Consider the following 16,365-nt stretch of genomic DNA (forward strand, 5'->3'; position numbering starts at 1 on the left):
GGCCGGCCAGCTCTAGGAAGAGTCCTGGTGGTTCCAAACATATTCTACTTACAGATGATGGAGGCCACTGTGCTGATTGGAACTTTCAGGGCAGCAGAATTGTTTCTGTAACCTTCCACAATTCCTTTGTCTTCATGCTTGGTTTGTGCTTTGACATGCACTGTCAACCCTGAGACCTTATATAGACAGGTGTATGTCTTTTCAAATCATGTCCAATCAACTGAATTTACCACAAGTGAACTCTAGTTAAGCTGCTGAAACATCTCAAGAATGATCAGTGAAAACCGAATGTACCTGAGCTCAATTTAGAGCTTCACAGCAAAGGCTGTGAATACTTCTGTGCATGTGATTTTTCAGGTTTTTTTTTTTTTAATTTTTAATAAACTTAACAATTTCAAAAAGTCTTTTTTCACATTGTCATTATGGGGTATTATGTGTAGAATTATGAGGAAATAACTAATTAATTAATAATATTTAATTAATTAATTGAATATATTTTAAAAAAAGGCTGTAACATAAAAAATGTAGAAAAAGTGAGGCGCTATGAATACTTTCCAGATGCACTGTACACCTTTAAACACATTTCCTTTGCACAAGCACAAACATACTGAATTTCATCAAAAGGCAAAACACCCTAAACATTATTCAAGCCACATACATGTAAGTTTGCAACAGCTGGCTCTAAAAAACCCCAAGTACAAAGTCTTTGCCTCCAGTGCTACTACAAACAGATCCACACCTGTGCTGTAGACCGAAACACACTCCATCCGACAGACGAAAAGACTCATTCTCTGCAAGCAAGACACCCACATGTCTGTCGTAAATCGCGTGCCCCAGACTTATGAAACATTTGTAGGAATTAAAAGGCTCCAACCATGCCAAACAAAGCTTCTTTAGAGCCTGTCGCTCAGCAGACCTCCCCGTTGTGCTTTAGAGGAGTATCTGTGAAATCAGATCCACAACTGTTGTCATAATATTTAAGAAGGGCCGAATGCCACCCAGCTTCATTCAGAAGAGTACAGACGGAGGGCGCAAGAAGTAATTTCCTCTTAATTTATGAGAAGCACTAAGATTACTTTTTGGCAGTAAATATGTTTGACTGTGTATCAATATTCGCTAGTATATTTAAAGAGCCCCTATTATATTACTTTATTGGTTAATTTGGAGGTCTCTAAGAAAAATGTTACCTCCATACAGGGTCAAAACACACTTTGATTTAAATGAAATATATGCATTACAGCATCAGCTTTGTTCTCACAGGGCCTGTTTACACCTGGCCACTCCATGTGTTATCTCTGACCGCATAGCTTTCAGATTAGTGAAAATGGTTTTATTTACATTTGGCCACATTAATAGACTTAGACTCAATAGACTTATGTGCTATATGAAATTTAACTAGGTTATGTTGATGGAATAGGGCTATATTTGGCTTTGTACCAAAAACTCAGATTGGAGATGACACAAGCGTTAATAACTGTGAGGGTTGAATTTAGAATTGGGGAAGGTGTAGATGTTAATAACTGTGAAGGTTGAGTTTAGGGTTGGGGAAGTTGTAGACGTTAACTGTGAGGGTTGAGTTTAGAATTGAGGAAGGTGTAGACATTAATAACTGTGAGGGTTGAGTTTTGGGTTGGGGAAGGTCTGGACGTTAATAACTGTGAGGGTTGTGTTTAGTGTTGGGGAAAATGTAAACATTAATAACTTTGAGGGTTGAGTTTAGGGTTGGGGAAGTTGTAGATGTTAACTGTGAGAGTTGAGTTTAGAATTGGGGAAGGTGTAGACAACAATAACTGTGAGGGTTGAGTTTAGGGTTGGGGAAGGTGTAGACGTTAATAACTGTGAGGGTTATGTTAAGGGTTGGCGTAGCTGTAGGCGTTAATAAAGGTTTTAGACGTTAATAAAGGTAAAAGGTTGTAAAGGTTGAGTTCAGGGTTGGGGAAGGTCTAGACATTAACTGTGAAGGTTGAGTTTAGGGCTAAGGAAGTTGTAGACTTTAGTAACTATGAGGGTTGAGTTTAGGGCTGTGGAAGGTGTAGACGTTAACTGTGAGGGTTAAGTATAGAATTGGAGAAGGTTTAGACGTTAATAACTGTGAAGGTTGAGTTTAGGGTTGGGGAAGGTCTAGACATTAATAACTGTGAGGGTTAAGTTTAGTGTTGGGGAAAATGTAAACGTTAATAACTGTGAGGGTTGAGTTTAGGGTTGGGGAAGGTTTAGGCGTTAATAACTGTGAGGATTATGTTAAGGGTTGGGGAAAATGTAAACGTTAATAACTGTGAGGGTTGAGTTAAGGGTTGGGGAAGGTCTAGACGTTAATAACTGTGAGGGTTATGTTAAGGGTTAGGGAAAACTTGTGAGGGTTGAGTTTAGGGTGTGGGAAAGGTTTAGGCGTTAATAACTGAGAGGGTTTTGTTAAGGGTTGGCGTAGCTGAAGGCGTTAATAACTGTAAAGGTTGAGTTTAGGGTTGGGGAAGATTTAAACGTTAATAACTGTGAGGGTTGTGTTAAAGGTTTGGGAAGGCTTCTGAGGGTTGAGTTTAGGGTTGGGAAAGGTTTATGGTTAATAACTGTGAGGATTATGTTAAGGGTTGGCGTAGCTGTAGACGTTAGTAACTGTGAGGGTTGAGTTTAGGGTTGGGGAAGGTTTAGACGTTAATAACTGTGAGGGTTGAGTTTAGGGTTGGGGAAGGTGTATACGTTAGTAACTGTGAGGGTTGAGTTTAGGGTTGGGGAAGGTTTAGACGTTAATAACTGTGAGGGTTGAGTTTAGGGTTGGGGAAGGTGTAGACGTTAGTAACTGTGAGGGTTGAGTTTAGGGTTGGGGAAGGTGTAGACGTTAATAACTGTGAGGGTTGAGTTTAGGGTTGGGGAAGTTGTAGACGTTAGTAACTGTGAGGGTTGAGTTTAGGGTTGGGGAAGGTTTAGACGTTAATAACTGTGAGGGTTGAGTTTAGGGTTGGGGAAGGTGTATACGTTAGTAACTGTGAGGGTTGAGTTTAGGGTTGGGGAAGGTGTATACGTTAGTAACTGAGGGTTGAGTTTAGGGTTGGGGAAGTTGTAGACGTTAGTAACTGTGAGGGTTGAGTTTAGGGTTGGGGAAGGTGTATACGTTAGTAACTTTGAGGGTTGAGTTTTGGGTTGGGGAAGTTGTAGACGTTAGTAACTGTGAGGGTTGAGTTTAGGGTTGGGGAAGGTTAAGACGTTAGTAACTGTGAGGGTTGAGTTTAGGGTTGGGGAAGGTTAAGACGTTAATAACTGTGAGGGTTGAGTTTAGGGCTGGGAAAGATGTAGACGTTAGTAATTGTGAGGGTTGAGTTTAGGCTGTGGGAAGTTGTAGACGTTAATAACTGTGAGGGTTATGTTAAGGGTTGGGGAGGGTGTCGACGTTAATAACTGTGAGGGTTATGTTAAGGGTTGGGGAAGGTTTGTGAGGGTTGAGCTTAGGATTAGGGAAGGTTTAAATGTCAATAGCTGTAATGGTTATGTTAAGGGTTGGCGTAGCTGTAGGTGTTAATAACTGTGATGGTTGGGTTTAAGTATGGAGTAGGTGTAGACATTAATAACTGATGGGTACATCGCCATCTTGCCGACAACACAGTTTTGACATGTGGTTCCCCAAAAAAACTTCAAGTCACGCCTCTACTAGAAGTCTGCAGACAGACCCTACTCAACACGACTGGGCTCACACAAACAAGGTAAATTTCACACGTTTGCATCAAACACATTGCATATTCCGCATCATTTGCACTGCACAACAGTATTCCACCTCTGCTATTATGTTTGCATCAACATGTATGCAATTTACACATGAAAATACTTACTGTAATTCCCAGTTTGGTGTGAACGCAGCATAAGAGTATCAGTATCTTTTCATTCGCCATGCCCCTAACATGCATCAATGTCCATTTTTGCATTTTCATGTGGACAGAGAAAAGCAAAAGAGGGGAAAACTCAGTTTATAAAAATAGCTGTGTATGTGTGGCCAAAGAAAGCAAGGACAGAAACTTAAACTAACACTTGAAAAATAGTATCTGTTCATTGTAAATGACTTGACTTTTGTTAAATTGGCTCAGGATAATTGTATTTTTCAACAGATTCAATCAGAGTGAACAAATCACAAAAACCACAAACCAGGGAATATCACAAACCACAGTGAATATGCTTCAACCGCATGTTGAAGACATGCATTTGTTTTTTGCAAGCCGTGATGCAAATAATCAGATACTGTAATGGTCAAAAGAGAAGGACACTTCCAGTCAGCATCTGCTTTCTTTCTTTGCTTTGAAGAAAATGCATAAAGAAGTCTTCGGATAAAGCACTGCATGATACTTTACAAACACAATACGAAACAATTTCTTCATCAAAAGGAAGTTACTAAAAATACCTACAATATTGCATTTCTTCCTAAAACCATTGAGAATACAATTAGCCATTTCTTATTTTGAAGGGATTTGGGGGAAATCATATTACAGTAAACATATAAAAAATCTTTAGACGTTATTAGACGGATTGTAGTTTCTGTGCAAACTCTCTTGTTTCTCTTGCACTCAAGTTGCTTATGCAAAACATATTTGTTATGATTGACTGTCAGGTTTATGGATTGCAGATTCAGCGAACAAAGCAAAACACTTGTATCATATGGCGTCCATGTAGTGTTCTCTGGGTGTAATGCAATAGAGCAACGATTTAACCACCGCTGTGAAAATTAAAGCAAATATACGTATGCATATCTGCACATTCTTTTTTGCTGAACGCCAAAGGGGAAAGTCTGTTGACATTGTATTTCATATAAAAGGTGTGCTAAGGCAACTTAGCTGCTTTGAATAGAGCAGGTCGTTTCATTTAAAGCTGGAGGGAAGAGAGAAAGTGGAGCAGAACGAGAGAGAGAGAGAGAGAGAGAGAGAGAGAGGCCCTTGATTCTGCAAGCCTCTGTGGTCAAATCCATCTGTGTCAGTGCTTGTCCAAAATAGGTACAATACAGCAGTCCTCTGCATAATTACACATTGCAGAATAAGAAACACTGTCACCTCCCTGCCTACAGCCAAACTCACATACACACACATTAGTCTTTTCACATACATTTTTTTCGGCTCTTGACTAAACAAAACTTTTTATTTTTTTATATTTTATTTCTGTAATTCAATGCAACAGCATCATTATTTGAGTCTTCATGACTCACATGGTCAAAATATTCATTTATTCTTTCATTTTCCTTCGGCTTAGTCCCTTTATTCATCAGGGGTCAAACATCCATACACACTTATTAACACACATACACTACAGCCAATTTAGTTTATTTAATTCACCTGTACCACATGTCTTTGGACTGTGGAGGAAACCGGAACTCAAACTCAGCGATCTTCTTGCTGTGAGGCGACAATTACAATACAATATACTACAAGTCTGGAGTTGATAAATTATATAAAATAAAATAAAATAAAATAAAATTAAATTAAATAAAATAAAATTAAAGTAAATTTAATTTAACTTAATTTAATTATTAATAGAACAAACAAATAAAAAAGAAATTTTGTTCGGTGAGAATGCCAGTAATGCCATTTAACATGTAACAATGAAACTAAGCAATATTTTTCAATATTATATATAAAGTTTTCAATATTGTTAAAAATGTATCTTAATTAAATTAAATTATTTAATTAATTAATTAATAAAACAAATGAACGAACTAACTAACATTATTTAAAATATCTATGATTATAACAAAGTAATAACAACTTCAATTCAAATAAATAAATAAATAAATAAATAAATGAACAAACAAACTAACTAACTAACTAAAACTGATATTATTAAAAATGTATCTAATTATAATCAAAGTAACAACAAATTAAAATAAATAAACAATAGAACAAAAAAAGAACAAATTAAGTAAAAAAAAGGAAATTTTGTTCAGTGAGAATGCCAGTAATGCCATTTAAAATATAATCAAAAGTTTTTAGCTTTGGTAAATATTTATTTACAAAGAAAAAAAATTAAGCTGTTTTCAATGTTATTAAAATGTCTCTTATTAATTGAATTAAATAAATAAATGAATAAATAAATAATAAATAAATTGAATGAACAAACAAACTAACTAAATTATATTATTAAAAATGTCTCTAATTATTATCAAAGTAATAACAAATTAAATTAAATAAACAAAAAATGAACAAACAAAAAAAAGGAAATTTTGTAAAAATTGTAAAAAAGGAAATTTTGTTCAGTATGTCTTTGATTATTATCAAAGCAATAAAAAAATTTAATTAAACAAACAATAGAACGAACGAATGAATGAACAACTAGCGAACAAACAAACAAACAAACAAACAAACAAACAAACTAACTAACTAACTAACTAACTAATGTAAAAAAAGGAAATTTTGTTCAGTGAGAATGCCAGCAATGCAATTTAAAATGTAACAAAATATTTTTAGCTTTGGAAAATAGTCATTTACAAATACAATTGAAATTAAGCCATTTTCAACATTATTAAAATGTCTGTTATTACTTTTAAAGTAACAACAAATTAAATTAAGTTAAATAAATATTAGATTGAACTAACAACTAACTAACTAAATAAATAAATAACTACAGTAAATAAACAATTAACCAACTAACTAATGTGAAAAAAAGGAAACATTGTTCAATGAAAATGTCTCTTATTATTATCAAAGTAATAACAAATTAAATTACACAAAAAATACACAACGAACAAACAACTAATGAATGATCAAATGACCGAAAGAACTAACTTAGTAATGTACAAAAAAATTTATTTTAGTTCAGTGAGAACGCCAGTAATGCCATTTAAAATGTTTTTGGCTTTGGTAAATATTAATTTACAAATATAAGCTGTTTTCAGTTGAATTAAAAATGTCTCTTATTGCTATAAAAATAACAACAAATGATCATAAATAAATCAGAATAATGATTTCTGAAAATGATGCAGTACTGGAGATGCAAAATATTCTGCTTTACATCATATTTTAAAATAAAAAACGTTTATTTTCAATCTAAGAGTATTGATTATTTTTCATATACAAAATAAATAGTTAAATGTAACCTTTTAAAGCATAAGACATGTTTAAAAAACATTATAAATAAAAATAAAAAATTCCCCAGATAACTTGTAGTTTTTAAATAAAAGAAAATAAATGTATATATTTATATACTTACACATACTTCCAGTGTCACACAAGTTTAGAACGCCATGAACATGACAGGGTTTTATTACTGAATTCAGGTCATCACTAAACTATTGTATCCAACCCATTTCCCCAATAAACAGCGATACAAATCACACCCTTAACAACTTAATTGCTCTTATCGGACAATAAATTACACTTTGCATAGCAGTGTTGTGCTTGCGTGCAGATGATGACGCTTTAATGAGGAAACTCGATGATAAGACAAGCCAGGTTCTTATGAAACTTTAAGGCAAGCCAAGTTAAAGGCGGTGTCAAAGATTACACTTTAGGTGGAGGTAACGATGAATGACCAAAAGCTACCTGAATGGAGAGCGTTTACGTGAGAAGTTATTACAAGTATTGCTTTTTAAAATAAAACAGTGAATCATTGCTAGCACGGTGACACATTAAAGTGGAACACTCCACCTTTTTGGAAATAGGCTCATTAAATAGTCCCCTATAGTTAAACAGTGTCATTTTTTTAGTCCATTCAGCCGATCTTAGTGTCTAGCAGAAGCACTTTTTAGCTTAGCTTAACGTAAATCATTGAATCAGATTAGCATCTCACTCAAATATTTAAAAAAAAATCTGATTTCAATAAATCGTCTAGTTACATGGTTTATTATAAGACAGAAAATAAAGCTGACACTTTCTAGGTCAATATCTCTTATTCTAAAATTGTTATTACATAGAATTTATCCATAAAAACAATCAACACTATTGTGAAGTATTATGTCAACTGAAAATAAAATGCTTCAATTTTAAAATAAGGATTGTTTGCCCTACTATAAGATCCTTCAAAAATCATTATTCATATTTATTTATGATAAATGTTATGATCTTGGTTTTAAAAATGCTAAAACTCATCATTCAAATAAGATTATTACTATTTCCCAAAAAAGTGGGTATCCCTTTAATGTTTTAAACTGATAAAAACCTTTGCAGTTTGGTTGTAGCTGGAAGACCACCTGCTGCATAAAACACATGCTGGAATAGTTGGTGGTTCATTTCACTGGGGTAATCCCACATAAATAAGGGACTGGGCCAGGAAAATGAATACATGAATGAATGAATTATATATATATATATATATATATATATATATATATATATATATATATATATATATATATATATATATATATATATATATATATATATATATATATATAAAATTTAAGTCAAAATTATTAGCCCCCTTTCGAATATTTTTCTTCTTTTTTCAAGTATTTTCCAAATGATGTTTGCAAGGAAATTTTCACAGTATGTCTGATAATATTTTTTCTTCTGGAGAAATTCTTTTTTGTTTTATTGCTAGAATACAAGCAGCTTTTAATTTTTTAACACCATTTTAGGGACAGAAATATTAGCCCCTTTAAGCTATATTTTTTTCTCTATAATCTACAGAACAAACCACTGTTATACAATAGCTTTCTTAATTACCCTAACCTGCCTAATTAACCTAATTAACCTAGTTAAGCCTGAAAAAAAATTCTCTCCGGTAAACAGAAATTGGGGAAAAAATAAACAAGCAGTCTAATAATTCAGGGGGGCTAATAATTCTGACTTCAACTGTTTATATATATATATATATATATATATATATATATATATATATATATATATATATATATATATATATATATAAGTTGAACGGAGAGAAGATTTTTCATCACATTTCTGAACATAATTGTTTTAATAACTCATTACTAATAACTGACTTATTTTATATTTGCCATGATGACAGTAAATATTGGACTAGAAATTTTTCAAGACACCTCTATAAAGGCTTAACTTGGTTAATTAGGTAAACTAGGCAGGTTAGGGTAATTAGGCAAGAGTATTGTATAACAATCTGACAAAATATATAGCTTAAAGGGGCTAATAATTTTGACCTTAAAATGGATTTAAAAAAACAACTGCGTTTACTCTAGCCTAAATAAAACCAAAATACTTCCTCCAGAAGAAAAAAATGATATCAGACAAACTGTGAAAATGTCATTTCTCTGTTAAAAATTTGGGAAATATTTTAAAAAACATTTTTTTTTAAATAAAGGGGGGCTAATAATTCTGACTTCAACTGCACATTTAATGCAGTAATGTTTTTCAAAGGACATTACTGGCAGAAACAATTCTTACTATGGTATATTTTTGTAAGGGTCATCTTAAATGCAAGACTATAGGATTCCAGTTGAACGAACTAGTCATGAGACGTACTTTGCACTTAGCCAAACACTTGAGTCTCTGTCAGCTGATATCATTACTGCAGAAGAAAAAAAAAACTGGAGATAAAGAGAGCGTTGAGCTCCAGACAGCCAGCTCTGAACACCTGAACATTAGCGAAGGACACAGCTGGCGCTGAGACAGCAGACGCTTGGGAATGCGACAGCGCTTTATTATCACAGCCCAAAACACACAATGCAAATATAGGTTTGTGTTCACCAGCATTAGGGGCTTGGAAATCACGCCAAGGTTAAGACTCTGGACTGATAAGTGGCCTAATAAAATCAAACAAACAATGGAGGAGAGAAGTATGCGCGCTATTTGGCCCAGGAACAAATAAAATATCTAAGACTCTCGGGGGGGAAAAATCCCCATTCTTTTGGCCTGTTATTATTCACTCAGGCCTGTTATTATCTGATTTCTGTATAGCAGGTCTTTCCTGTCAATGCCAAAACATGATGAGACACGGGATCGATCTGAGCAAGGGATTTAATACGTTTTGACTTAAAATGTGCTTTCATTTGAACTATTGCATGCTGTTCATCATGTTTCATATTTAAAAGTCTTCCAAAATGAGCACAGTATCAGATTTGCTGTCATGAAGAACATCTAAACAAACTAAATAGGGCAACTGTCTGTCAAATTTGACCCTAAATATGTATAAAAAATGTAACCCAAATACTGTTCCCAATAACAATGTCCAGATTTAAAATTGTGTTATATTTTATTAAGAAAATGTATGAAGGGGGCTCCATCTGCTACAAGTTATAGTTCCTGAAATAAAAAAACACGGTGATTGGTGAACAGGTGTTTTGTGTCAAAACTGTTCCAGTATATCTAGCAAAATAACACAGCTGACCAATCAGAAGCTAAGACTGTTTTATAAACAAATAGTTTCGACTGATTCTTTGACCAATTGAAATAAAATATTCCAGAGCGCCTCGATAAAAAAAATAATAAAATCACAATATGGACATTAGTTGAGCCAACAATTAAATATTCTGTTATTATATGCACCCTAAGGCCATCCAAAGGCTTGTGCCATCTTTCTTTAGCTGAAGAATAAAGAACATTTCTCGCTGACACCTTCATACTTACAAAGCCTCACTGTAAAAAAACGCATACATAAATTAGTTTATCTGTGTTTTGTGATTCATGTTTTTAATGTTTACTTTTTTTTTAACTATTTGTGTTTTTGAATTGCATCATGGGAGCTTGATCTTTCTTCCAAAAATGTTAAACCTTGAAGAAAATCAAAACAAGTGACTTTTATTAGCAATTTTTATAAAATATAATAGTTTAAAGTGATCTATTGGCTGGGTTGGTGTTCTATATTCTGGTAGAAAAATCTTGGATTATTTTACTGTAGTAATTATATTACAGATTATTTCTCTCTCTTTCTACATACATACATACATACATACATACATACATACATACATACATACATACATACATACACATACATATAGTAAATAATAAAATAAAAAGTCTTAATCATGTTTTTACGGTCTTAAAATTTTGTCCAAAAGCGATGTCCAAAGTGTTTGACTTAAAAAAAAATAAATATATTTATATTTTCCTCTTAATATTAACCTATATATATATATATATATATATATATATATATATATATATATATATATATATATATATATATATATATATATATATATATATATATATATATATATATATATATATATATTATATCCATTTATTTAGGGGGCTGTTGTGGCTGGGTTGGTGTTCAACAGCCCCCTAAATAAATGGAAAAACTCCATTAACAAATAATGTTAATTAACAAATATGTTTTAACATTGTGAACCACCAGCTATATGTCCTATATATAATGATGTGCTGTTGAAGTCATAATTATTAGCCCCTTTGATTATTTATTTTGTTTTCTTTTTAAATACTTCCTAAATTATGTTTAACAGAGCAAGAAAATTTTCACAGTTTGTCTGATAATACTTTTTCTTCTGGAGAAAGTCTTATTTGTTTTGTTTCGGCTAGAATAAAAGCAATTTTATATTTTTTTTAAAACATTTTAAGGTCAAAATGATTAGCCCCTTTAAGTTATATATTTTGATAGTCTGCAGAACAAACCATAGCTCTACAATAACTTGCCTAATTACCCTAACCTGCCTAGTTAACCTAATTAACCTAGTTAAGCTTTTAAATGTCACTTTAAGCTTTATATAAGTGTCTTGAAAAATATCTAGTCAAATATTATTTATTTATAACTATTATGTTAAGAAATGTGTTGAAAAAAGTCTCACCGTTAAACAGAAATTGGGAAAAAAATAATCAGGGTGGCTAATAATTCTGACTTTAACTGTACATGGATAAGAGGTGCAAACACACACTTTAGGGATGCTGATTGTTTAGAACACAACAGCGAGGATCAGGGTTTCTGCAGGGTCTCAAAAAGTCTTAAAATGTTTTAAATCCCAAAATCTAAATTTTAGGCCTTAAAAAGTCTTGAATTTACTGAAATGTTAAGTTGAAAAAAGTGCATGGATACAAGTAGAACTTGCTTAGACAACATTTAAGATATTTAATAATTATTTTTATTGTATTATTAAATGTATTAAATTATATATTTTTATTATAGGTCAAATAAAAATCTTTTATATCTGGGCTTTTTAAAAAAGTCCTTAGCCTTAAGCCCTTTATGAGTCTTTCATTTATAATGGTCTTAAAAATGTCTTAAAAAGTCTTAAATTTTACCTGGTGAAACCTGCAGAAACCCTGGAGGATGCATACACATTGTTAAAATGGTACTTGTGTATATCTTTAATGTTAAAACATAAAACTTTATAAACAAATTGTGTCAATAATGCAAAAAACATGCAGTTTATTTGCAAAAATAATAATATTAATAATAAATGAATCTACAAAGGAAGTATATCCATAGAGAAAGAGACTGTTTTGAGTTTCAATGGGGCCCCATATCTAGAATTGCTTGTACTATGCGTGTTGTCAGGAACCATGTGTATTAATTTTGTTTTGCCTGCATGTTTGTCTATTTATTTCATTCTCAAAGAGCTGGTAGCTGTTGACTTTCATTTTAATGAATCACCAAGGACCACGGTTTCAGCTCAAAGTATTATTTAATGTTCTATTTGGGGGGAAAGAAAAGAAAAGAAAAGAAGTCACCTACATCTTTGGATGTTATGAGTAATTTCAAAATTCTGTCAATATTAGACCATATAGGGACTTTAGATCAAGGTTGTATTTTTAGTATCAAAAAATCTATTTTTAGTATTTCTATCGATTAAATAAATAATCAATTATTGTAGTACGCATTATGACAAAAAAATGTGGTCCATTTGTGCAGTAAACAATAATGTTTACATTTGTAATCAATAAATCCAACAGCGATCACTGATAGCTGCAGTTTTCTGTGGCATGCCAAAGAGGGTTCAAATGTGATATCTGACATCTCAGAGCTGTCAGCGCGCGCGTGACCATCTTACCTAGATTAACAAAACTCATGACCATGTCCGCGTCGTTCAGAAAGTTGTTGTCCTGAAGAGTCGCAATCGGCGGTCCCTGAGTGGTGAAAACGGGCTTGTAGGGGTACGAGAAGCCCTCTTCGTCTCCCTCGGTGGACATGGCATTGTACAGATCCAGCATGAACATCGGCGCGGCGTTGTGCTTGCCGTGGAGGTGCGGCCGCGGCCGGTGCGGTAACCCGAGGATTGACAGGATCTCCCGCTGCATCTCCCGGCGCTCCTGGCTCTTCAAGCGCCGGTGGATGAAGCTCGAGTGCACCTCGTTGTCCAGGGTAAAGTTTGTAAAGACGGTGTCTGCCAGGACACAGTATCCCCACACGAGCGACAGGACGAGAGCGCTTAAATCCAGCAACGAAACCATGATGAAGTTTTGCGCAAGAGTTCCACACGAATGCAATCAGTCAAATACGATCAGTGAAACGTTGTCGCAGGTTGAATTAGTTATTAAGTTCCCGCATTTCTCCCATTGATTCATTCACTCGCTTGTAACCTGTTGCGTTTCCAGAGCGCACAACCTGCAGACGCACGGAGGATCGCGAGTATAGATGGCAAACCGGAGGAGGAGGAGCGAAGCGCGGACGCAAATACTCCGCTAACAAAGGCAAGAGTGGGAGGTATGAGAACCCTGAGACTGATAACGGGAGGGCCGTCGGGTTATCTCCGCAGATACTTGTCTCAGTTGTCTGTGAACTGTAATGATGGGTGGAGGCTGCTTACTCGCTTCGTGGATGCCCGTTTCCAGAATGCACCTGCGGCGACAGCACGTTGCCCCGACGCGCGTCTCGCTGTGTCAAAATATTGCAACATGTCAAGCGGAGTGAATTATACCGCTGTTATTATAGCTGTGGCGCTGGAGCGCTTACCCGAGGGCACAGATTACATCTAAAAAGCAAGGAGAAAACATTCGTTACACGCTGGCTGGGAATAATGGGAGGTTTGCCTGACCCCGTATATGTTTCAGAGGTTTAGCAAGCACGAGCATCGCCGTATATTAAAATAACAGAATGATATAATAACAAATAAATACAAAAATACATAAAACTGACGATAGGAATTAGGCGTTCACAAACCATAATACACAGATTCTGCTTTTACGCACAAAACGCGTATTATTATCACTATAAAAACAATTTCAGCAGTCAACTGATTTAACTTTAACTGACACAAAACTGTAATAATATGCGTGCGAAATGTTTTTTTGCGTTATAAAATTAATTTAAGCTATAACTCAATAAAGTTTTTTTTTTTGTTTTTGTTTTTTTAATCAAATTACCTCTCCGTGTCGTGTTTTTATATCTGTTTCTCCATCCAAGACCATCTTTTAGAAGCGTTTGGATGTGGTTAATATGTATTGTACAGTGTGGACACTGCTGCAGCTGCTGGACAGTCTCTACAGCACACAGAGCACCATATTCTGCTCCATCAACACAGGATTTTCTGCTTGCACCGTTTATAACTGTCTGTACTTTGTCCTGTTTTTTTCATTGTTTGTGATTCCTAATTTATTTTAACAAAAGTTTCAGGAACTAAAATGTAATGGAAATAAAGCATTTTCATTATATAGCTTTTAAAAATCTGTTATTTATTTACACAGCCAAAATTATTTAATTAATAGTAATACTAAAAATAGTAATACTAGAATGAAAAAAAAAAAACATCAAAATAACCCATTGCATTGGATTATATTATATAACCCAATGCATTGGATTAAAATAACCCATAGTTGGGAAGGTGCTATAAGTTTGGTTATATGTTGGGGTATTTTTGACCCAACTGTTTTAATAGATTATTATTATTATTATTATTATTATCAATATAGTTCTGTCATTATTAATGATCCTAACAGTCTAAAAAAATCTGGTGGTAAAATCTGAAAATGTGGTAAAAATCAGGTGAGGGCTTTTATTCTTCTGCATTGCTTTTAAAAACACTGTCGGTTAGGTTTAGGAAAGGGGGTAGGTGGGTCAATCGCTGGTTTTTAAAACACTATCGGTTGGGTTTCGGGTAGGAGGAGGTTGGGTCAGTCAATCAGCCAGTCAGATGACAGCAACCTCTGGTGAATTTAAGCAAGAAGAGCAGGCACAAATTAAATTAATATATATTTTTTTAATTGCTGAAAAAATAGTGTTTTGCAAGTTAGTTATATCATAAGAAATATTTTTATCGCAACACTCAACAACATCGCATATTTTTCTAGTATCGTGCAGCCCTACAAATTATCATATTTTTGTTCATTTTGCCAAAAAAAATTGTTACCAGAGTTTTATAAAGTACTAGCGACCCAGACTAAAATAAAAAATACAAGTGCTCTATCAAAAAGTGACTTGAGCAGAAGTTGAAGTGCTCTTTAAGCACTGTACTTAAGTGGAAGTACTAAAGTATTCAACATTTTTTGTACTTAAGTATTGCAAGTAGGGCAACACTTTACAATAAGGTTCATTAGCTAATGCATTTACTAACATGAACAACACATGTACATTTATTAATCCTAATTGAACATTTACTAATGCATTATTAACATTTAAGTCCATGCTTGTTAACATTAGTTAATGCACCGTGAGTTAAAATGAACTACTGTATTTTCATTAACTAACGTTAACTAACATGAATAAATACAGTAGTAAATGTATTGTTCATTGTTTGTTCATCTTAGTAAATTCACTAATTAACATTAACTAATGAACCTTATTGACAAAAGTGTGACCACAAATAGTTTATTTCAAAATTTACTCCTCAAATACTGAAAGTAAAAGTACAAGTATTGTGTAATGTAGTTATGAAAGAAAGCAGTCAAAAGACTCATATTGTTTTGATTATTTTAAATATCTTTTTTGGGGCACGTGATTAAGCAGAATGAAAAGAAACATGGCTTACAATACTGTTTTTCTCTCGCGCTTGAACCACAGATCTGACAGATTATACCAGCTTTGACACACACCTTTCAAACTTGTTTGTCACAAAAACACTCCGTAATCCACTCAAAACGCTACTGAAACCTATTGTCGGATAGATTTTTTCTTCACAGCACAATTTTTTTAATTAAAATCCATAAATCTATTTATATTTATATATTATTTGTAATACAATTTTGTTCTTTAATACAGCAGTAATATATATGAACTGTACCCTTCATTTGACCTGCCCAAAGAAAACACTCTTTCTGAATGTATCAAACAAAACTCCAACACATGCACAGAAGACAGCATGAGTTTATAGGAAATAAACTCATGTAAAAAAATTATCCTGTTTGCTATTGAGCGCTGACAGGCGAGGTGTCTATGATTGGTTATTATCTTCACCTGCTCAATAGAAAGGACTGCGATCGGCTTTAGAAATTAAAGCGATGTATGCCGATGGCGGGATAAACAGCTGCGGTTACAGTCTGTATGCGCATAATACGCAGTTATCACAGGTAATCTGTAATAGACACAGTG

General features: G+C 33.7%; 1 protein-coding gene across 1 annotated transcript in view; it reads right to left on the reverse strand.

The window, feature by feature from the left end:
- Positions 1 to 13,448, reverse strand: part of bmp7b (bone morphogenetic protein 7b) — a 100,039-nt gene extending 86,591 nt beyond the window's left edge. Inside the window, 1 exon segment of the mRNA NM_001077146.6 lies at positions 12,893 to 13,448. Coding sequence (NP_001070614.2) covers positions 12,893 to 13,292 — 400 coding nt within the window. The 5' untranslated portion in view covers positions 13,293 to 13,448.
- Positions 13,449 to 16,365: the final 2,917 nt, after the last annotated feature.

Source organism: Danio rerio, chromosome 23 (genome assembly GCF_052040795.2).
Source record: "Danio rerio strain M-AB ecotype USA chromosome 23, GRCz13ab, whole genome shotgun sequence".
Classification (NCBI taxonomy): Eukaryota; Metazoa; Chordata; class Actinopteri; order Cypriniformes; family Danionidae; genus Danio; species Danio rerio.